A 23,766-nucleotide genomic window follows, 5' to 3' on the forward strand; every position below is an offset into this window, starting at 1 on the left:
TTTGGCATTTGGACACAGGTCTCGCCTCAGTACCTTCTTCCTGCTGAATGAGGGGCATAGAGATGTCCCCACCTAAACCTGTTGGTCCAGCAGGGGTTCTGTGCAGTTACAGACCAGAGCATGGTATTAGGTTAACGTGCTGATAAGCGATTTGAGTGAAAGTCCTTGGCGGCCACGGCCATGGGGCCTGGGGGAGGGGACCCTCCGATGGAATGGGCTGGAATCCCTTTAGAGCTATCATGCACAGATGGAATTGTTGGATGCACTCAGACGAGTAGGAACGTGTTAGCCGGTAGATCGAGATGGAGACTCTGATCTAAGAGGCCTGAGACAGAGCCCCAGAATCTCCATGTAAGACACCTCGCATGGGAGTCTGATGCAGGGGCCTGAGCATCCTAAGGCCCTTTCGTGTGCCATAGGCCTGCCTTCTGAAGCCGTTGGGCAAAATAATTGCAATGAGGCACAACAATAAAAGCCTCTGGCATCTGCACCGAGTGAATCACTCACAAGGTACTTTCCCATCTGCTGCTTCTTTTAATCATCATCTCTTTAAACTACTATCTTGGGAGGGATCATCATCCCCAATTCTCCAGACCCCTGAGGCTCAGACACAAAGGGTGACTGGCCCAAGATCCCCCAGCCACAAAAGAACAGAGCTCAGATTGGAGCTGGGACCCGTCCTGGGGTGGGGGTGGGGCCAGCAGTCTATGATAAAGCCTCTGGGTTTGGAGGTTGCTGTTGGTTAAGAACCAAAATTCCAAAATCCAGGACCTACACTTAGTGTGGTGATTCCAGCCCCATGGAGGAAGCTCAGGTCACGGTTCAAGTTCAGGCCCTTACCATCCCTTCTCTCTGTCCATCCATGTCCTCTCCTCCAGGGCCCAGAAAATGTCCTGTCTCCTATGAAGCCACAGCCTTTTCTAGGGCACTTTCATCCACAGCCGGGGATTGCGCCAGGCTCTGTGGGAGAGGCAGGCAACCTCCCTTGATCGCACTTCGTAAATACTGTGTTTTTTACAAATTGAAGGTCTGTGGCATTAAGCAAGTCTATGGGTGCCATTTTTTTCCAATAGCATTTGCTCACTTCGCGTCTCTGTGTCACATTTTGGTCATTCTCCCAATATTCCAAAATTTTTGATGATTATTACATTTGTTATGGTGATCTGTGATCAATGGCTATGACTCACTGGAAGCCCAGATAATGGTTAGCATTTTTTTTAGCAATAAAGTATTTTTTAATTAAGGTATGTCACATTGCTTTTTAGATGTATGCTCTTGCAGACTTAATAGACTACAGTACAGTGTAAACATAACTTTTGTCTGCACTAGAGAATCAACAAGTTCACCTGACCTGCCTTATTGCGATGTTTGCTTTATTGTGGTGGTCTGGAACTGAGCCCACGATGTTTCCACGGTGCCTGTACAGAGAAGAACAAGATCTACCCCCGGGGGCTTTCTGTCTGGGAAGACAGGAAGTGCTTACTTTGTTGTTTTGGGTTTTTAAAAAGATTTTATTTATTTATTTGAGAGCGAGAGGGCGGGGGAAGGGTCAGAGGGAGAAGCAGACTCCCTGCCCAGCAGGGAGCCCGATGCGGGACTCAGTCCTGGGACTCTGGGATCATGACCTGAGGTGAAGTCAGACGAAGGCAGAAGCTTAACCGACTGAGCCACCCAGGAGCCCCAGGAAGTGCTTACTTTGGTGATGGACCAAGTTACTTGAACTTTCTTTCCCCTCAAATTCATGGTCCCAACCTCGCCCCCTTATTTGGCTGTAACAGGTTTCCCTGCCACATGGGCCAGCTGATAAAGTGGTTCATAATATTTTCACACTAATAGGCATTCAAAAGCAATCCAGTTTTCTTTTTCTTGTTTGTCACAGTGACATCACCCATTGATGGATTCCTGGCATCCTCTGGAAGGTGCCAGGGATGATAAAGCTCGTACAAAAAGGGATCTCAGGGAGCATCAGTTTACAATTTATTGAGATACGAGCCCTAGGCCCCAATTTTAAAGGGGAAAAAAACCCTCCTTAGACAAAGTACAAGCATGCATAAGTTAATCAACTCAGAATTGGCTCAGGGAAGCCATAAAGGGATTTCAGAAGGCCAGACATAATTCTAAATGAATGGTCCAAATAACTGTTCCTGGAACTAAGTAAAAGTGGCAAGATTTGTGAGCAGGGATTGTCTGGTAAGGCTACCTGGAAGAGGTGGGTCAGAACGGGGCCTGGAAGATGGGGAGGATGAGGCAGAAGAGAGGGACCCTCCCCTGAGAAGAGGGACCAGAGTGGGTGGGGAGTCAGGAGGCTTGAGTGGCATCTTTGCCATGAGAATTGTTTACAAAACACTCACACCTGGTTCTCCTCTTTATCTTGACCTTCACAAGTACCTGTTGGGGGATCATTTTCCCTTGGTCTACAGATACCTGAAGCTCAGAGTCAGGCAGTGACTTGCCCAAGGTCACCCAGTTATAAAATGGCAGAACATAGGCTTGAGCTAAGACTGCTGCCTTCTTTTTTTTTTTTTTTTAAGATTTATTTATTTTGAAAGAGAGAGAGAGCACGTGCACGCGCACACACACACAGGAGAGGGAGGAGCAGAGGGAGACGGAGAGAGAGACTCTCAAGCAGACTCCCCGCTGATTCCTAGGCAGGGCTTGATTCCACGACCCTCAGATCATGACCTGAGTGGAAACCAAGAATCGGACACTTAACCGATTGAGACACCCAGGACCCCAGCTGCTGCTTTTTAAAACTAAAATCCTGGCCTGAACAGGGCTTCGAAGTTCCAGCCCTAGCTCTGCTACCAACCATCTATCTGTGAGACAAGAGGAAGCTGCTTCTCTGAGCCTCAGTTTCCTCACCTGCACAATGTGGCTGGCAATCCTTATTTGCCTCTCACAGGGTCATGGTGAAATTTGAAATCCTGTGAGTAACCTGAACTGCAGAACAGTGGGTACATGAGAAGGTCGCTGCTACTTTGGCATTCTGCACGTTTGCTGGGACTCAGATTAGCTTCCTAAGGAGTGTGTGGGGTGGGGCTCCCAAGGGATGGTGGGATGTGCAGATAATCATCCTTCTATATCTCTCCTTCCTCCGCTGCCCCTGGAAGGAAGCTGTGACCCTCCGTGGGGCCTGGGAGGGGCTGCTCCTCAGGACTAAAGAAAGAGATGAGGTGTGAGGAGTCTTTCACCAAATACCATAGAAAGCATCTGCCTCGATGATCTTTGTTTGCATATGGCGAAAGGGGGCACATAAAGGCAAAGGAAGGTAACTTGTCCAATCTGTCGTTAATAACAAAGCCACTGAATACAAGTGTGCAAACGTTAAAAGGGCGCTGCACTAGATGGCAGGAGTCTCAGGGTCAAGATCTAGATCTTACACCAACTGTGGGTGGCTCCGGACAAAACCCCTTCCCTTCTCTGGCACTTAGTTTCCTGGTCACACAACTGGGATTAGGCTCGAAGGGTCCTTCCAGCTCGGAGACCGTCATCGGAGATGCAGCACCCTAGGCCGGGGTGCAGAAAACGTGAAAGGGTTTGTATTCCCCTGAACTTCGCCGGAAACCTCCGCGCCCAAGGATGCTTCCGTTGCCACGGCAACCGCCGGGCCGGCGTGGTCCCCGGAGTCCCGCGGAGGAACCTGGGAAGAACCCTGCCCTTACCAAGATGGCGGCGGCCACAGGGCAGGGGGCGGAGTTGAACGTTGTCAGCATGTCCAGACCTTTCCTCTGTTTCCGCTTTTTTGTGCTAACGGCGAGCTTCCGTCAATACTTGTTCCCTTTTCTGGTCCTGGGAGCACCGGGACCCAGGGAGGAAGCGTTGTCTGCAAGGATTGGGGCAAATACTCTGGTGGTGGGGAAGGCGGGACTTCCGCGTCTCACAGGAAGTGACGCAACAATCGCGGCCGCCGACAGGTGGAACCGCAGGTGGGTTCAGGTGCCAGCCTGGCCTGGACCCGGCTGTGGGACCGACGCTTCCGGTGAGCGACAGAGGTAGTTCCCAAGGGCCTGGAGACCCGTGGGGACGGGCTCTGGGGTCTGAGCCCACCGTCCTGGCCTGGAATTCCCCCCTGTACCTAGTAAGAATCCCGTACCTTCCCGCCCCCTAACCTCGGGGACTCTCCCCGCCGTCCAGAGGGAAGGGGGAAGGTCTTGCTCTCCCGGGTCGCCGGGGTGGAGGTTGCCATCTAGGCGCGTCGGGTCCCCAAACCCTACGCTCTTTTCTCTCCCTGATCCAGTTCCCCATTCCCCTGCCGAGCTGGACACTTAGCCAGCCCGCCTCAACTCTCGGAACCATGTTTGCAGACTTGGATTATGACATCGAGGAGGATAAACTGTGAGTATTTTGTTCCCTGCAAGTCCCAGGAATGCACGAGCTCCAGGGCCTCCAGATCCCCAGACTTCCCAGTTCTACAGACCCTTGCTTCTCAGAGGGGGATTAGGTCTTGTGCTGTAGCAGGAATGGACCCTGCCCTTCCAGGAGCTCACCTTCTGTAGCTGCGCTGTGGACACATTAGCAGATAATAGGTCAGGGCCACATGGGCACTAATGGAGAATGGCCTGGCTACAAGGAGAGAGCAGATGGAGCAGTGCCTCGACTAGGGTGTTCAAGGAAGGCTTCATAAAGGGGGTGGCAATTGAGCAAGTTTTCAAGGTGAATAGGAATATTGTAAACCTACCTTCCTTCCCAGTATAGACAACTGGTGAGACAGATTTTCAAAAATTGTTAGTCTCCTTCCTAAAATCTGTCCTCCATCTGTCCACTGCCGGTGTCCTCAGCACTTAGTATGGTGCTCGCCGTCAGTAGCTTGTTAGCAAATGTTTGTTGAATGAATAAGTGAATAAAGGCAAATATCTACCAGAGAACATAAATAAGTGCTGGTTTATATCAAAACTGAGAGGTAATTGACAGAGCATTTGAGAGATGGGTGATGGAGAGTTGAACAGGAGAAGGCTTCCTGGAGAAGGTGGCCATGATGTTCCATGTGTGCCTGAGAAGGTGACAAGGACAGAGTCTGACTCAGGTCTCAGAGGTAGGATGAAGGAGAGGGAAGGGGGACCTGTTTTCATGGAGTGCCTGCTCTGGGCTGGGTTGGTGTTAAGTGCCTTCCATGTGCTTTCACCAAGAGAATTTTCACCAAGTAGCAACCCATTTCTACCACCACTTTATGGATGAGGGAACTGAGATGCACAGAGGGGACTGACTTACCCAAGTGCTGTAGATGGTAAATGGCAGAGCTGGGATCTGATCCCACATCTGCAGGACTCCCAGGAGCTGCGCATGTTCCACTGCAAGATGCTGTCTCTTTTGGCCAAACGAGAAAAGAAAAAGCTGAGCTGCACTTGGAGCCTCTCAGGGGTTTTGGAGGGCCTGCTCCCTTTGCTGTCCCCTCCAGTCATCCTTCTTCCAGGAGATTCAGCCTCGTGTGCTTCTCTTTGTAGCGGAATCCCTACTGTGCCCGGGAAAGTGACACTGCAGAAGGATGCTCAGAACCTGATCGGGATCAGCATCGGAGGAGGGGCCCAATACTGCCCCTGCCTCTATATTGTCCAGGTATTGGGTGATGTGGAGGTGGGGGTGAGGTCCTGGAAAGGGTGAGCCATCTCCCTGCTCGGGCAGGTTCATTCTCCTCTCTGCAGAGCTGATGCCTTTTCTTCTTGAGGTCTGAACCCCTCAGAGAGGTCTTCCTGAGTGCCCCTCACCGGAGGTGCACCCTTGTTCTCTGTCATGTCAGTGTGTTCCTTCCCTTCTCAGCCCCCCTCACCCTCTGTAATCATGGGTTTGCCCATTCGTGATTCTGTACCTAGCTGCTTCCTAGTCTCTGCAGTGTGAGGACAGGATCTCAGTCTGCTTTTTCACTGCCGTCAGCGCTGAGTACAATGTTGGCATAGGGTCGAATCCACAGAACTCTCAGCCGGGGGTCCTGGGGCAAGTGAAGTGTCGTGGAAAGTCTCCAAGTCTATGAAGTGATAATGGCCTGAGTTCAAATGTAAGCCTCCCTGCTCAGTGGCGAGTTACCTATCCTCTTTGGGCCTCAGCTTCCTCCCCTGGAAAGTGAGGGTGTAAAATGTTTGGTCACCGTGAGGATTTAACAGAATGCCCCAAGCAATGCCTGGCATTTAATAAACACGAAGTGGAAGATGTTGTTATTTTTCTGACAGTTGTTCACTTCCCCAGATGGTACTGAACAATTCTGTGGTTCTTGTAGAAGCTGCCCTGGTGACTTCCGGTCAGCTGTGACCCTGAGCCATGGGGACAGTTTTCTTTACCTTGCGGCTGGTCGGAATCACTGGTTTTTCTGTAGGCTCGGAAGGAAGCTCGCCACCTCAGACATAAATGTGACCCGGCTTCTACCCTGTTCCAACTTGCTCAGCTCAGTAGCTGTTGGTGGCAGATGGGAAGCTGCTGTCTCTCTGAGGTTCTTGCAAAAGAGTCGCTTTTGGGCCTTGAAGACAGAGATTCCTGGGATGTGGCCTGGCTTGCTCCGGGCGCCGCCTTCATGAGCAGTTTGGCCTCCTCTGGCCCAGGAGGTGGTGGGGAGGCCTCGGCCAGGCCTGCCCCCCTTGCATTGTGCCAGTGTGGCCCCTGCCACCTCCCCCTCCTCACCCACAGGGGACCAGATTTGCTTAGAACAAACTGCGATTATAAAATAATAGAATTCAGTCAAATAATAGCACCCACTGTTGCACCCCTTCTTTTTATTTATTTATTTTTTTTTTAAGATTTTATTTATTTATTTGAGACAGAGAGAATGAGAGAGACAGAGAGCACATGAGAGGGGGGAGGGTCAGAGGGAGAAGCAGACTCCCTGCCGAGCAGGGAGCCCGATGAGGGACTCGATCCAGGGACTCCAGGATCATGACCTGAGCCGAAGGCAGTCGCTTAACCAGCTGAGCCACCCAGGCGCCCTCTTTTTTTTTTTTTAAAGATTTATTTATTTATTATAGAGAGAGAGGGAGAGCCGGGGGAGGGGCAGGGAGAGGGAGAGAGAGAATCTTAAGCAGACTCCCCACTGAGTGCAGAGCCTGACGTGGGGCTTGATCTTATGACCCTGAGATCATGACCTGAGCTGAAACCAAGAGTTGGACGCTTAGCCTACTGAGCCACCCAGGCGCCCCTCTTCTACCCCTTCTTACCACCCTCCCCTTCTCCATCCACCCTCCCCCACTCCCCCTCCCCCAACCCCATCCCAGCAGCAATGCTACTTTCTACCCTTACAGCTGTTTCTTCAGGTGTGAGCCTCCATTTTTCCTCACTTAGATACTTACCCTGTTATTTCTTGATCTGTCACTTGTAAATATCTGTCAACTTTTCCCAGTCCAGTAGATGGGAATGTTAGCTGTCTTCCAGAGCCACGCTGCTTTCTCTCACCCCATCCTCCTAGCATGGTGGTTGTGCAGTTTGGGCTAATCCGCTGTCTGAGAGTCTGCCACAGGCCAGGCTGTGTTGTGGGCACGAGGGATAAGGAAGTGAGGGGAACAGGAGCCCGTCCTCCCGAGCTGCTGTTGTAGGAGGATGGTAACACGCTGGTCTGCATCCAGAGCTTCACGATCATCCGTGGTCATGCTTTTTTAAAAAATTACTTTATTGTGGTGAAATTCACTTAACATACAGTTAGTAGTTTTCAAGTTCAGTGGCATTCGGTGCATTTGCTAAATTCAACTATCACCTCTCTCTAATTTCGGAACGTTTTCATCCCCCCAGAAGAACAGCCTGTGCCCTTTAACTATTCACTCGTCACCCCCCTCCCCTCCCCTGGCCACCACTCCTCTGACTCTGCGACTCGTGTCCGTGCTGGTTATGTCAGATTGGTTGGTGATCTGGTTATTAGATAGATTGTTTTTTGGATATTTTAATATAAAAAGAATCTAACATGTCACCTTTGGTGTCTGGCTTCTTTCACTTAGCATAATGTTTCTGAATTTCATTCAAGTGATGGCATATTTCAGTAATTCATTCTTTTTATGGCTGACAAATATTGCATTTGTGTTCATCCATTCATTTGATGGACATTCGGGTTGTTTGCACCTTTTGGCTGCTGTGACCAATGCAGCTGTGAGCACGCACGCGCACTTCCTGGGCGGACACGCGCATTCGTGTTCAGGGAGTGTGTACCTGGGAACGGGAGCGGGATGGCTGGCTCACTCGGTGCTTCTGTGGTTTACTTTTTGAGGAACCTCTGTCTCTTTTCTTAACTCAATCTTTTCTTTTTTTAATGTCGTTTCTTGGGGTTCTTCCATTTGCATTCTCCTTGTACATTCAGTACCTTTCCTCAGGCAGCCATTTGCCACCATCTTTCTGTTGCCCCCCACGCTGTAGTCTGTCCTCACTCAGCCTCCCCTTCCCTCTCTGTGGGACTCCCCCACTTCCGGGAGCCCTCTTTCTTTCCTTCTATTTTTTTTTAAAGTTTTTATTTGGATTCCAGTTAGTTAACATCAGGGTAATATTAGTGTCAGGTGTACAACACAGTGATTCAGCACCCCCACACATCACCCGGTGCTCATCACAAGTGCCCGCCTTGAGCCCCAGCACCTGGTTCCCCATCCCCCACCCACCTCCCCTCCGGTGACCAGCAGTTTGTCTTCTGTATTTTATTTGTTTTTTAAGATTATTTATTTGAGAGAGAGAGAGCGCGTGTGCAGGGGCCAGTGACAGGGAGAGGGAGAGACAGAATTTCAAGCAGACTCCCTGCTGAGGGCAGAGCCCGACACGGGGCTCAATCTCACAACCCTGAGATCATGACCTGAGCCGAAATCAAGAGTCAGACACTTAACCGACTGAGCCACCCAGGCGCCCCTGTTGTCTGTAGTTAAAAGTCTGTTTCTTGCTTTGTCGCTCTTTTTTTCCCTTTGCTCATTCGTTTTGTGTCTTAAATTCCATATATGAGTGAAATCATGTGGTCTTTGTCTTTGTGTGACAGACTTATTTTGCTCACGTTATACTCTTTAGATCCATCCATGTCTTTGCAAACGGCAAGATTTCATTCTTTTTTATGGTTGAATAATATTCCATTAAATATACATACACCGCATCTTTATTCATTCATCAATTGATGGACACTTGAGCTGCTTCCATATCTTTGCTATTGCAAATAATAGTGCTATAAACATAGAGGTGCACGTCTCCCATTGAATTAGCATTTTTGTATTCTTTGTATTCTGAATACCCAGCAGTGCTGGTCGCTGGATTGTAGGGTAGTTCTATATTTAACTTTTTGAGGGACTTCCATACTGTTTTCCAGAACAGCTGCACCAATTAGCATTCCCACCAACAGTGCAAAAAGGTTCCTTTTTCTCCAAATCCTCGACAACACTTGTTGTTTCTTGTGTTGTTGATTTTAGCCATTCTGACAGGTATGAGGTGATATTTCAGCGTAGTTTTGACTTGCGTTTCCCTGATGCTGAGTGATGTTGAGCACCTTTTCGTGTATTTGTTGGCCCTCTGGATGTCTTCTTTGGAGAAATGTCTATTCATGTCTTCTGCCCATTTTTTAATTGGATTATTTGGTTTTTGAGTGTTGAGTTTGATAAATTCTTTATAGATCTTGGATACTAGCCCTTTATCGGATATGTCATTTGCAAATATCTTCACCCATTCCGTAGGTTGCCTTTCAGTTTTGTTGACTGTTTACTTCACTGTGCAGGCCGGGAGCCCTCTTTCTCGGCTGACTTCCTCATCGAGGTGGAGTGCATCGTCTTGTAGCTTTCTGAGAGGGGCTGCATGGGAGGTACATTTTTTGAGAGCGTGTGTCTCTGAAAGTGCCATTATCCTGTCTTTGTTGTTATTCTCATATTCCTTCCAGTTGGCACTTGGGCAGATCAAATTCAAGAATGTCAAAAAAAAAAAAAGAATGCCAAGTTTGAAAATAATTTTCACCTAGAAATTCGTTGGCGTCCTTTCATTATCTTTTGCCATTAGCATTGTTGTGTCTGATGGTGCTCTTCTTACTTGTGACCCTTTATCTGTAATGTGTTTTATCCTTGGTCTCTCAAGACTCTTGGGAATTTCCTTGTGTCCCTGGCATTCTGAAGGGTCATGACGATTGCTCTTGGCTCGGGTCTTTGTCTGTCTGTTGTGTTGGAGCCTCAGAGGGCACATCCCTTGGGGAACCTCATGTCTTTCTCCACCCTGGAAGTTTCTAGTATTAGCTCTTTGATGGGATCTTGCTCTCTGGTTTCTGTTCCCTCTTGTGGGCCTCCTGTTGGCTAGTGCTGGGCTTCCCGAAATGATCTTCTAATATTTTTCTTTCTCTTTTTTTCTGATTGTCCATGTCTTTTTCACTTTCCTTGGCTTGGTTGCGTAGCTTCTTCGGACATTGTAAATTTCTGTTGTAATTTGCATTTCTGAGATCTCTCGTATTTTTTTTTTTTTTTTAAGATTTGATTTGTTTATTTGAGAGAGAGTGAGCACGAGTGAGCACGAGTGGGAGGAGGGGCAGAGGGAGAGAGAGAAGCAGACTCCCTGCAGAGCAAGGAGCCCAACACGGAGTTTGATCCCAGGACCCCGGGATCATGACCTGAGCCAAAGTCAGATACTTAATGGACTGAGCCACCCAGGCGCCCCCACCCTATTTTTGAATCGATCCTTTTACATCATCCTGTTCTTTTTCTAATCATCTTGAAGATGTTAATTATGGTTTTCTTTTTGTTTTTGTACCGGCTCTACTTTGTTTCTGCTTCCTGTGGTTCCTTTTTTCTGTTTTTAAGTGTTTTTCCTATGGGACACTTTTCTCGAGTGCCCTGGAATTTTCGCCTGTGTTTACATGATGAGTGAGCCATCACAGTCATGTGCTATGGTGTTTGAGGATCTGTGTGCAGACCATGTCTGGGGGGGCTTCCCTGGGGGGCGGTCAGGCATCAGGCGAGCTCGGGGGGGGATCTGCCAGTGTCTGTACGTAGATGGGCCTTTCATGTGGAGCCATTCAGGGCAGTGGCCTCCAGTTTCTGCGGGGAAGGGCCGTAAGCCTGGCTACTGGCATTCTGGGCCCCCACTGGGGCTACGGGGCTTTAGGGCTCGCTGAACCCAAATCTCTCCGGTCCCGTGCCTCTCTCCTGCCTGCCTCGGTCCCTGGGCCTGAGTCAGGAGCTTCTCTGGGGAAAACCACCTCCATCTTCCACCTTCCATGGACCGCTGTGTGGATGGGGACGGAACCAGGCGTTGAGTCCTTTCCCTACTTTCTATACCTTGTCTTCCACCCACCTGTGGCTGTTGCCAGAGATCTGCTTCCTGACCCACTGACAATTTCCAGCGAAGATTAGATCTCTCTTCCTAAAGCCCCTCCATAGGCCCTTGGGTTCCCATTGTCCATCTTCCAAGAACAGGTAGACCCTCTCATTGTCTTCTTTACCATTTAAAAAAAATATATTGGGGCGCCTGGGTGGCTTAGTCAGTTGAGCATCCAACTCTTGATTTCGGCTCAGATTGTGATCTCAGGGTCCTGGGATGGAGCCCTGCATCAGGGCTGAGCATGGAGTCTGCTTGTGGTTCTCTCCCTCTCCCTCTGCCCCTCCCCCTGCCCATGCTCTCTCTCTCTCTGAAATAAATAAGTCTTTAAAAAATAATAATTGTATTTTTAGTGTGATTCTGGAAGTTAATGGAAAGAAACTCTCATCTCAGGTTTTTCCTTTCTTCCTTATAATGTTACATATGTGAAACATTATCAGGTGTTCTTTATACATGCTTTGTGTAGAAAATTTAGCAACTGAAGACAAAGTAGGGGCGCCTGGGTGGCTCAGTCATTAAGCGTCTGCCTTCGGCTCAGGTCATGATCCCAGGGTCCTGGGCTCGAGCCCAGCATCGGGCTCCCTGCTCGGCAGGAAGCCTGCTTCTCCCACTCCCCCTGCTTGTATTCCCTATCTCGCGGTGTCTCTGTCAAATAAATAAATTAAAAAAAAAAATCTTAAAAAAAAAAGAGACAAAGTAGAGGGAAGACAGTAGCAGATGACCACTGCTAATAATTCGGTGTCTGTCTCAGTGGCTGTTGGCTGGCTACGATGTTTTGTGTTCTTGTCCACCCCTGCACATGCATTCGCGGTCTCCCCCCGCCCCTGCCCTGAGCAGCACTCACGCATCTGTGCTTGGACAGGCCCACCCAGCCTCACGCCACAATGAGTGTAGACCCCATTGAAGGGGCCACCCTGGAAGGGAGACTCACATGCGCGGTGGAGTCCTTGCTCTTTGGGGACTGAGATGAGGCGCAGGAACTGACCAGAGGGGCTTTGGGGCTTCGAGTCATCCCACAGCAGCCTTGTGGGGAAAATCTGTTAAAGAACTGAGTTTGGAGGAGCACACGCTCAGTTGGGTGTGTGAGGGCTGGGCCGAGCCGGGCCTTGGTCGGGGTGCAGGGCGTGACTGTCTCCACCCCGCCCTCCCTTGCACCCCCAGGTGTTTGACAACACCCCAGCGGCCCTGGACGGCACCGTGGCAGCTGGTGACGAGATCACCGGTGTCAATGGCCGGTCGATCAAAGGCAAAACTAAGGTGGAGGTGGCAAAGATGATTCAGGAGGTGAAGGTAAGGCTGCTGTGGGTGGGGGGTGGCGGGGGGACACAGGCAGCCGAGCCACTCCGATGATGCCCAGCCTGCCAGAGGCCCCGGCAGGCCCGGAAGGGGATGGGCCCTCTCTCCGCTGCCCCCTCGGTACACCAGGGTCTGGGCCACACTCCAGCCTCCCTCAGTGTCTCCCACATCTGGTCAATAAATACCACTCATGCTTCAGGACTTGTCATGCCTTGGCGGGAGAGTGGGCACCTTCCCGTCCCCTGCCCTTCAGCTCCCAGGGTTGCTGTTGGACTGGGAACCATGCCTCAGGGCGAGCCAGTGTGTCCCCACTCAGGGCTGGAGCTGAAGCTAGAAGTCCAAGGTGAACCTGCTGGGGTCAGTAGACACCCAGTAAATGTCAGTTGGGCCATGCTGGGCCTGGGCGGGGTTCGAGGGAAAGATGAGTGCCCCCCCTCCCCGCTTCCTCATCCCTGTAGGAGCTTTCCATCCACTGGGTCCTCCTGGTCCTCCTGGGCTCACAGACCCCCAGGGAAACTTCTGGGCTCTGGGGCAGCTCTCGGTCCTGCCCCAGGTCTTTTATTCTGCAGACCACAATCACACATGGCTGGTCCCCTGCTCCCCACGCCCCACCCCAGCTGCTACGGGCCAAGGCCTCGCCCCACAAGTCCCCTCCCCCACCAATGGCTGGCAGCATCCTGACCGCTCATGGAAGCAAGCGTGTAGCCCTTTGGCCATTTCTTAGAGATTCTGTTGCTAGTGACTTGGGAAACCAAAACAGCAAACCGAACCAATGCAAAGCCATTGGATGATTTCAAAGTCTTAGAGTCAAGGGTCCCAACTGTAAATTGAGCTTGGCCAAGTGTTCTGACTCCCTCACCCCTATCCTTCCAGACCTTTCCTCACCCCTGTCCCTCCTCTGTGTCTTAGGGACCTGGCACCGATGTCCCTGCCAGTCCCTCTTGCCTTAGCCTGGGGCCAGGTGCCTTTCCACCTTCTCCCGTTTATTCTTCTGTTCCGCCCCACGCGGCCTGGGTGTTCCCGACCCGGCGCAGCCTGTCAGGCAGAGGAGCTCTCATGGGAAGCGGGTGGACGGTGTTTCATCCTGGTACAGACCGGGGGGCGGGGCGTGCCCCCTGTGGCCGCTTCCTGAGCCCTCACAGCTGTGCTCATCCACAGCCCCTCCGTCCTCTGAGGCCTGTCTCACGCCAGCCCCCCATGTTGCGCACGAGGATGAGAGGTCTTCACGTGTGTGCACAGCCGTGACACTAACGGAGGGGTCTCCCGGCGCCCGTGTTTGGCTGCGGGCAGGGACTACGGTCCCCATTTATTGGCGCGCAGAGGGAGGAAGGGATTTGCTTTAGTCGCACGGCTGGACCAGCACCCAGGTCTGAGTCCCACTGCCCTCAGCTGCCGCCTGTCACGGTCCCCACAGCGCACTCCGCCGCAGCCTGGGAGAGCCTTTGCCTCTGCCCCGGACGGCATCAGGTCATTTTGGTTTCCCTGCAGGGCTCATTTTGGAAATCCTGTTTTGTATTTGAATGGGTTCTGTCCCAAGTTCCAGGGTCTTAGGATTGCAGGGATGAGAGTGACTGTGGTGGCCTCCCGTGGTTAGGGAAGGCTCCTCAGGAGAAGCCAGCGCTTCTCTTCCAGTTGTAGAAAGTGATTTGCATTGGCCTCCCTGCTGGCTTGGGCCCTGAGGGCTGGGGGCTGCCCCACACCTGCTCCTTGGCATCCTGGCACCAGGCACAGAGAATGTGCGCAGACGTGTTAGTTGGGTGAACGCAGGGGCTGTCGAGCCTGGGGCGATTTAGAGCACAGCAGATACTCCCCGTGGGGCAAACGGCGTGGCGAGGGCTTGGAGTGGGGCGTGGTGTGGGGTAGGGCGGGGCACCTGGTTTCCTGGAGCACAAGACCCCCAAGTCCACCAGGCTGTGAGCTCTGATGGCAGGGACCGTGTCTGTCCATGTCCCTGCTGGTTCCCCAGGGCTTGGCACATAGTGGGACAAGGGGGGACCTGGGAACAAACCAGTTACAAGGCAGAGCCCGGTCACAGCCCTTGGCCCAGCATGGCAGAATTCATGGTTGGTCTGGGCCCTTCCCAGGTCTCAGGATTCCCTCGTGACCACATATTTCGGGGCAGACAGGCTTCCCCAGGGAAGGGGCTTGGGACCCAGGAGACTCCTTCTCAACTCTCCTCTTTTCCAGGGAGAGGTGACTATCCATTACAACAAGCTGCAGGCGGACCCCAAGCAGGGCATGTCCCTGGACATTGGTAAGCTGGGCCAGAGCAGTGGCACCCAGTGGCCCCATAGGCCCTGGCCCCTGTTCTGCGTTTTTATGACGGTGTGTCAAGAGTTATGTGGCTTTTGACCAAGTCAAGGGCCTGGGAGGACCCAGGGTGCTCTCCTGCAGCTGCTCCCAAGAATCTGTCCCTGATTTTGCTCTGCCCCATGTTGCAGTCCTCTCCCAGGGCCACCTCCTCTGGGACCGCGCTGCCCTAGGGTTGTCCCTTATAGGCCAGCCCCTCACCCCTCCAAAAGGGAGGGCAGCCTGCAGTGAGGTGTGGTGCCTCATGCCCACCCGCACGCCCCTATGTGGCCCTGGCCGCCTCTTCGGCCCGCCTGCTCCCAGGAAGGCTCGAGGTCTGAGCTGGACATCAGGCCTTGGATAGAGGGTCACGGGCCACCTCTTACTCTCACAGCATTCCGTGGGACAGGTTTCCTCCTGCTAGGGGGGCTGGGCTTTGGTTCTGTAAAAGCTTTAGGCTCCAGAGCTGGACATTGCAGCTTTGAGGTCCTCTGGACCAGCCCCCTCATTCCACATCAAGGCCTGAGGTCCAGAGAGGGCTCTGTGTCCCCTGGTGATGCACACCCAGATCTTTGGCTCTGGAGCCAGCACACTTTTCTTCCACCCTAGGGCCACAGCCATGTCCTGGTTTTTAGGGAGAGAGGCTAAGATCAAGTGTGTCCTCGATGGAGGTGCTCCGTAGAAACCCCTTGGGTCCCATCCCGGTCCCCTTTCAGGGACTTCGTATACGTCATACAGTAACTGAGTCTGGGGTCTGAGGTCACTTGCACTGATGGCACTTCGGCTCCCAGATGTGAAGGGAGAGGAGGCTCTCCCTGGTTTGCCTGTTGGCACTTTACATATTCGCCTCCTTCCAGCTCCCAGCACCGCTTTCACAGAAAGCGAGTAGGGCAGAGGGCCCGGCGCGGCCCCACTGGGGCTCTCCCCACCTCACAGTCACCCCTGCACCAGAGCTCAGTGCAGCCCCCTCAGCCCCTGCTGTCACTGGCCATGAGGAGATGAGCTGGGGCAGGGATGGCCTGACGGCCCAGCTGTACACTCCCCTCACTGAGTCCCTTTCTTCCCTGGTCCCAGTGTTGAAGAAAGTAAAGCATCGGCTGGTAGAGAACATGAGTTCGGGGACCGCAGACGCCCTGGGCCTGAGCCGGGCCATCCTGTGCAATGGTGAGTCCTCTCCTCCTGACCGGGGTCTCAGGCCCAGGCTTCCAGATTGAGGGGCACCACGGCCGCCCGTGGAACTGACGTGGGCCCTGCCGCCGTGGGGCCGATGGTCACCATCTGCGTCCCCAGAGGCCTCACTGCCTCCCACAGAGCGTCCGCAGCAGTCAGCCGAGGCATCCTGCGGCCAACAGCCCCCATGCCCGGGCCAGGGTTCCAGGCCCAGGTCACAGATGAGACAGATGCCCAGCGCGGCGGTGCCTCCTCCCAGCTCCCCACGCCCGTGCCTTCGCCACTGTCCCCAGCCACTGTCACAGAGCCCGCGGCAGCCACCACGTGCCCTCAAGTGCAGCCCCAGCTCCCCGCTCCCGCACTGCCCCCCCCGCACCCCTGCCTTTCTCCAGGAGGTGGCGCTGCTGCCCTTGCTGCCAAGGTTCCAGGCCAGGACGGGAGGTGGGGGGGGTGGGGGAAGCACGGACACGCACGTTCACACCCACGCATGTGTGTGGCCTGTAAAACACTTGGTCCTGCTCCCACCGTCCGCAGCCCGAGCTTATAAATAGCAGTTCTGCTGTGCATGTGTGGGGGCTAGATTTAACCGCCTATATATACTGTCGGCTCAGCTGGGCACACTGGGCAGCATTGGCTGGGACGTGGGGGTGGGGTCTGAGCTCGTTCCAAGTGGTGTACAAAAGTGGTGGCTGCTATTTTCAGCTTCTTGGTGTCTATAAATCCCTGTTACTGTAGTTACCATGCGTTGAGATGGAATTAGAACTGGTTGTTGTGTTTTTCCCCCCAAACCTTGCAATTTCCCCAGCCTTAAATAGGGTTTCTAAAATTGAAGCTGTCATGATGTCCCATGACCCAGCTAAAAACAACAGCCCGGCGCTTACGTGGTTCCTTTCCTGCCAGCCTGGCCAGGGGCCAGGGCTCTGGGGAGCCAGTGCCTGGGGGCCAGCCGGGGGCCAAGCTTCTAAAGACCCTTGTGATGCTTCCTCCCCCCGCCCCCCCAGAGCCCACATGGCCGCCTGACACCCAGCCACCTTGCCCAGACTCGGCTTCCACTCTCCCCCCCACCTCCCGCTCAGAAAACCCCGCCCGGGGCGGAAGGGGGTGTCAGAGGGCACCCCGGCTTGAATAGTGCCCAGCTGTGTGCCTTCAGGCAAGTTGTCCCTCAGCTTACATAGTCCCTGCCCCAGAGGCTCATTCAGAGGAAGGACTGAGCTGTGTGCAAGGAGCCTTGAGCGCTGGGTCCAGGCTCACAGCAGCCAAGCTCAGTGCGGCCAGGCCCTGCCCTGAGGGGCCGCCACGTGAGGAAGCCCCGGCACCGACCCTGCCCTGTGGTGGCCGCTGGTGCTCCTGGGGGGGCGGTGGGAGGGCCCTCCCTCCCTGATCCGAAATGCCGGCCCGGCAGTCCACTTGCTCCCGTTTTGAGCCCTTGAGGGGAGGCAGCTGCCCCCACCTCTCCCTTGACAGGCCTGTGGTCACCCCAGTCATTGCCTGGCCACCGTCTCCTCTGTTGGACATGAGCCTCGAGGGCATGACGTGGGGCTCATTCACCAAGGTCATTCTATGGGCCTGCCTGGGCCCGGCACACAGAAGGTGCTTGAGAAAGCTCTGTGATGCGAATGAGGATGATCGCCCAGGCCGCGTCCAGCTCGAGCTCTGCCTCAGGGCCCTTCCTGACTCGGTCTTCCCTCTCCGAGCGGTTCTCCCTCCTGAGCTGTCACATTTGCTTGTCACGCCTGCACTGAGGCTGTCACAGCGACTCATCTCTCCGGCTTATCTCTGACTGCCTTCCCCCTTGGCTGTCGGCAGGGTTTGTGCTAGAAGTACGCGGGCCTTGCCTGCTAGGACTGGGCCCGCCTTTGGCTGGCTTTCCGGAACCACCCACAGGTGGGGCCTCGGGGACGACCCAGCCGTTCTTCACCGGTGACTTTGGCAGTACCGAAATGATCACCACCTTCCTGTCCCGCTGATGTGCCGCCTGCTGGGTGGGGACTTACCTCAGGAGCGGCCCGAGGGCCGCCCTGCCTGTCCCCAGCTTGCCTGTGGTTTGGGGGTCCCGGGCTGCTACAGAGCACTCCTGAGTGCAGCTGAGGAGCCAGCTCCCCGTTCCTGGGGCCCGTCCGCTGCCAGTCCTGGCTCTCTTCCGGGCCGCCCCTGGCGCTCGCCTCACCCCGGGCTCGTCGAGACTCACTGCCCCCCCTCACCCCCACAGACGGGCTTGTGAAGAGGCTGGAGGAACTGGAGCGGACGGCCGAGCTGTACAGAGGTGAGCAGGCGTGCCCGGCATGGGCCGCTGGGGCGGGTCGTCCTGGCCCTGCTCTGACACGGTGGCGGCAGGTGCAGGAATGCCGGCCTGTGAAATCCTAGGACTACGGCCATCAGGGGTTCTTAAGAAAAAAGCCTCTTAAGACATACTTTTTCTGATTATGAAGCTAATACGTATCCATAAAAATTCCAGTAATAGCACACGGGAATGCGGTGGGAGTCTCTCCGAACCCAGCTAGTTCCCAGAGAGCCGGCCCGTAGGAGGCCTTGTTCACCGTCTGCCCGGCGGAGCCCTGGCTCTCCTGTCTGAAGGGGACCCCTCTTGGGGGGCGCTGGGCCTGGGGCTGAGCCCTAGTGGGGCTGTGGGAAAAGCCAGTGAGCTCAGGAAGAGTGAGGGCCTCAGGGTGCGGTTGGAGGCCGTGTCCTGGGGGGCTATTGTGGTCCCACCATGTGTCCCCATCCCCCTTCGGTTGGGTCTCTCCCACAGGAATGACAGAACACACCAAGAACCTCCTCCGGGCCTTTTATGAGCTGTCACAGACACACCGGGGTAAGGGCGCCCCCAGACATGCTGTGTGACCCTGGGAAGACCCTCACTCCCCTCTGAGCTCAGTGCTCCCTCATACGGTGAAGGTGTGGCCGAACCCTTCCCTGGGGCCTTCCTCACAGCCACACCCAGGCAGATGCCACAGCATCTGATGTCAGGCCAGGTTCGGGCTGAGCCTTGTCTAGATGCCAGGAGGTAGCAATAATGGGGGCCAGTAGGGAGCATCTGGACCACCTGGTCTTCCGTGGGGCCCAGTCCCTCGTCTGGGCCCTGCCCCATCTTACGTCTACGGCCGCTTACAGTGTATAGAGCCTTCCTTATGTGTGCTCTCATTTCCTACAAGTCTGCTTAGCTGGGCAGGGCAGCTACAGTTATCCCCATTTTACAGTTGGGAAAATGAAGCCCAGGCAGAGGAAATGGTCACCCAGTCCCTTTGGGCAGAGGTGGCCTTACACCCCGGCATCCAGATTTCCAGAGCAGTGATCTGCCGTCAGGCAACACTGGCCTCTCCAGTCTTGACTGAGCCTTCTTCCCACATGGTCTGGTCACTCTGGGGAATGAGGGCTACTCTCTTGGGTGTAGACCCAGCTCCCTTGGGGGTACAGACCCAACTCTCTGCAGGTGTAGATCCACCTCCCTTGGGACATAAACTTCATTCAGACCTTGGCCTTCAGCCTGCCACGCCCCCTGCCCTGCTTCTCCCCAACAAATCCCTGGCTTCCCCAGGAAGGGGTCAGGTAGGGACAGCCTTCAGGGCAGACTTGTTCTGCAGCCTTTGGGGACGTGTTCTCCGTCATCGGGGTGCGGGAGCCCCAGCCAGCCGCGAGCGAGGCTTTCGTGAAGTTTGCCGACGCCCACCGCAGCATCGAGAAGTTCGGCATCCGGCTGCTGAAAACCATCAAGCCGGTAGGTCGTGTTGGGCGTGTGTGTGTCAGCATGTGAGGGTAGAGAGGGGACAGTGTGGCATGCAGAAGGGTCCCGGACTGGAGTCAGAACATGTGGGTGTAGGTTCTGGCTTGGTCACCTACACGACTGATTGTGGATTGGTCACTCTGCCTCCCTGGCCTCACTTGGCATTGACCTCCAGGCTGGTTTCTGGCCCTGGCTACACCTGAGTTACGGTTTGCCCTGGGCCCGGCCCTATCTTCTCACCCTTGAGTGGACAGACTTGTCTGAGGGTGCCCTTTGGCTCTGACACCTGGGTCCACTAGAAGGATTGCTGGATCATTGCCGTTCTTTGTCATGCTGGCCAGCCTAACCCCTGCCCCCTCCTTCCCTTCCAGATGCTGACAGACCTGAACACGTACCTCAACAAAGCCATCCCAGACACTCGCCTCACCATCAAGAAGTACCTGGATGTGAAGTTCGAGTACCTGGTAAGTGGTCTCCAGCCCCTGGGGAGGGATGAGTCTGGCATGCAGGGGAAAGAACCCACCCAGAGATTTTCCCCTCAGTTGGCCACAGGATGGCAAGCAGGACGGGCCTAGAACCTCTGTCATGTCTAAGGATGTGGGACCAGGGACCTGGGAGGTACTGGGGAATTGGGCAACAGCCTAGACCCTGCCCCGACTGCACCGAGGAGCCTCTGAGAGCCTGGGATAGGCAGAGCCCTTACTCTGGACCCCTCTGACCCTTTGGGATTTTTTGGTCACTTTTACAGTGGGTCAGTGGTTATAAAGTGGGTGCCAAGGGACATTATTGAGTTGTGGGGTTTTTTTTTAAGGTGATTGACTGATTGATTGAAAGAGCGTTGTGAGTGGGAAGAGGGGCAGAGGGAGAGAATCTCAAGCAGACTCTGTGCTGAGTGTGGAGCCTGATGCGGGGTTTGATCTCACGACCCTGAGATCACGACCTGAGCTGAAATCAAGAGTTGGACACCCAACTGACTGAGCCACCCAGGCACCCCTGGACATTTTATGTCGAAATAAAAATTCTGATGGTCCAAAGAGTTGAGGGGAAAATGCTCTACCAAGCAAGCCAAGGCTCCTTTGCTGCAGGACTTCTCAGAGCCTTTGACAGGCTTGTGTGCAACATGAATCTTCTAGGGTCTTCCTATGCTCTTTTGACCATGGAATCCCTTTTAACCCAGAACCTCTCTTAGGACTTGAATTTGGCAAATGCTGGGCTGTTCCTCAGGCCCTTGCCACCCTCCCAGATGAGTGCCCTCTCCTGTGTACTGCCACCTCCCCCTGGGCCTCCCCAAGCAAGGGCCAGTCCAAGTGAGATGCCAGCCTGTCCTAGTTGAGGGTACACAGGGCCCAGGAGGCCTGGCATGGCTGCCCCCAGGTAGGGCTTTGGGGTCCTGTGGGGCATGGAAGGAAGTGGGCATCCAGGAGGCAGAGCCCCTCTGACGTCGTGGCCTCGCTGTCCCACACAGTCCTACTGCCTGAAGGTGAAGGAGATGGATGATGAGGAGTACAGCTGCATCGTGAGTTTTCAGGGGCGATTGGGGGGTGGCCCTGGTGCTGGAAAGTCTGGGGGTGCACACAGCTTCCCGTGCTTGTCTCACAGAGGCCCAAGAATGTCCTGGGGCTGCCAGGGGCAGCGGGTGGCTCAGGCCAACCTGGGAGAGGCCTGGGGGTCTGGCTGGGCTCTTGTTTCTGGAGGTGTGGGGCTGTCCATCCCCACCCAGGCCCCTGTGGGCCTCCGAGTGCTGGCCGACTTGCTGCGGGGCCGCTCCCCCAGCCTTTGCGAGGCTCTTGTGGGGAGAAGCTGACTTCCCTCACTCCCAAGAGGCCATTTTTAATCCTCTACGTTTTTAACATTTTTGATGGCAGGATCCACCTTAGCACTAAATGTTCATTATTTAACGTGCAAGGGTGTGGTCTTTTGTTTTCTTCACAAAGAGTAAGTGCTTCTGGCGTCCCAGAAGTGAGGGACCGTGGGAGCTTTGGAAAGTGCCGTGTGCTGCAGGGGTGTGAGCTGGGAGCTGGGCTCTGCAGCCTTCCCGCCGTCGTCTGTCCCAGAGCAGGCTCCCCCTCCCCCACTCCTCACCCTGCCGGGGTCCTGATGTGCTCCCCCCCTGCCCCAGGCCCTGGGGGAGCCCCTGTACCGTGTGAGCACTGGCAACTACGAGTATCGCCTGATCCTGCGCTGTCGCCAGGAGGCCCGCGCCCGTTTCTCCCAGATGCGCAAAGACGTGCTGGAGAAGATTGAGTTGCTGGACCAGAAGCACGGTGAGGGGAGTAGGTGGGCACTGGGGGCCAGAGAGCCCTGCCCAACCCCAGCCCTGTGCCGTGCTTGCGCTTGGGGGGTGGGTACCATCTCCCCATTTCAGAGCTGGGGAAACGGTGGCCTGGAAAGGTAAGGTACCTCCGTGAGGTCACATGGTCCCGCCGTGCAGAGCTTTGAGTCGGACCCAAGATGGAAAGTCCTGGCAGGAGCGGCCCCCTTCCTGGGCCCGCCTTCCTGGCTTGGGGTGGGACTGGCCCGTGCCCTGGGGGTGCAGTGGGGTCCACAATCTCCCCACCGTGCCTGGGAGCTGGGAGATCTGCGTCTGTGCCGGGGCAGGAGGCGGGCCCGGGCTGGCTGGCGGGGGGGTCTTCTCCACTGGTGCCTGTCTGCCCGCCCTCCCGCCCCAGTCCAGGACATCGTGTTCCAGCTGCAGCGCTTCGTGTCCACCATGTCCAAGTACTACAACGACTGCTACGCGGTGCTGCGGGACGCCGACGTCTTCCCCATCGAAGTGGACCTGGCCCACACCACGCTGGCCTACGGCCTCGGCCAGGACGAGTTCACCGACGGCGAGGACGAGGAGGAGGAAGACGACGAGGACACGGCAGCCGGGGAGCCGTCCAGGGATGCGCGAGGGGCTGCTGGGCCCCTGGACAAGGGTGGGAGCTGGTGTGACTCCTGAGTGCTCCCCGCCGTGGGGTGCGGATGGGGGTGGTGAGCGGGGGGACAGAGGGTGGAAGCCGGGGCGGGGCCGCTGCACCACAGGGTGGTGCATAAAGGCCTGCTGGCTTGGGGCGCTGCCTCCCCGCTCTTCTGTCCTGGCTCAGCGAACCGGGCTCCTGCCCAGGAAAGTCCCCAGGCCTGCGGCCTGACCTGGACACTGGCCCCCCTCCTCCTTCCCCCCCCACCTCCCCAGCCAGATGGAGAGCTTGGCGCCTGGAACTGCCTTAGGGAGGAGAGAGGGGGCGCAGAGAGGAGGGGTTGGAGGTGGCCCCAAGTCCAGGACCCGCTCCCCACGGGCACCAGCACTGGCCCCATCTGGAGCCTGCCAGCGTGGGGGGCTGCGGGCGCACAGCCGAGGCTGGGGCCAGTGGCCGTGTACCCCCTCACCTTGCCCCAGGCCGGCCCAGCCCCTCCCACACTCACACCTCCGCGGCCTTTATTTATTCATTTCCCCCAGCTCAGCCGAGTCCCCGGGGAAGGGCCGGGCGCTGGGCCTGTACCGAATAAACACAGACCCAGACTGAGCCGGGCTCTTTGCGGTGGCCTCAGACCCTCCTCCTCCCCTCGACGCCCCGTCTGCTGCCTCCCGGGTCCCGAGGGAGGGCGGGCAACAAGATGTATCGACATTCCCTTCATACTCTCACTCGTCTTCCTCGCAGCAGCTCTGTGAACTGGCACTCCTGTCCCCGCGTACGGACGGGAGACTGAGGCTAGAGAAGTGTCCTGCTCAGGGCCACCCAGTGTCCGGGGACACAGAGGGATCTGGACTCGAATCTGGCAGGTCCCAGAGCCAAGGCTTGCTGCTTTGTGGGGCCTCTGACCTTCTCCCTCACCTTTGCTCCGCCTGGGCTTCTGGCCATAGCTCTGCCGCCGTTGGGAAGGGCAGGGCAGACGCTGGGTCGGGAGGCCCCAAGGCCCCACATGGAGGAGAGAACGTCGGGGATACCCCCAGCACTCTCGGCGCACCTAGAAGGCCAGCGGGCGCCGCCACCCTAGTACTCTGCGTCTTTGCAAAGTGGTGGAAATCGGCTGACTGTGTCTCCTGTCAGCACAGATCACACCTGTGGTCCCTGTGTAATGAA

General features: G+C 55.3%; 1 protein-coding gene across 6 annotated transcripts; it reads left to right on the top strand.

Annotated features, from left to right (window-relative positions):
• The first annotated feature begins 3,721 nt into the window (after positions 1-3,721).
• Positions 3,722-23,208, top strand: PICK1 (protein interacting with PRKCA 1). Of its 6 annotated transcripts, none has more exons than XM_081822458.1 (13): positions 3,726-4,078; positions 4,238-4,335; positions 5,442-5,553; positions 12,385-12,513; positions 14,707-14,773; positions 15,883-15,972; positions 18,188-18,241; positions 18,728-18,790; positions 19,560-19,693; positions 20,071-20,163; positions 21,165-21,215; positions 21,819-21,963; positions 22,369-23,208. In XM_081822458.1, the coding sequence occupies exons 2-13, from the start codon at positions 4,295-4,297 to the stop codon at positions 22,641-22,643; spliced, it is 1,254 nt and encodes a 417-aa protein (XP_081678584.1). In that variant the 5' UTR covers positions 3,726-4,078; positions 4,238-4,294; the 3' UTR covers positions 22,644-23,208. The 6 variants fall into 6 exon arrangements, with proteins under 6 accessions (XP_081678588.1, XP_081678587.1, XP_081678584.1 ...); XM_081822459.1 differs by having other exon boundaries at positions 3,726-3,992; XM_081822460.1 differs by having other exon boundaries at positions 3,726-3,926.
• The last annotated feature ends 558 nt before the right edge of the window (positions 23,209-23,766 follow it).

The sequence above is a fragment of the Leptonychotes weddellii genome, chromosome 5, assembly GCF_054177405.1.
Source record: "Leptonychotes weddellii isolate Sample4059 chromosome 5, ASM5417740v2, whole genome shotgun sequence".
NCBI lineage: Eukaryota > Metazoa > Chordata > Mammalia > Carnivora > Phocidae > Leptonychotes > Leptonychotes weddellii.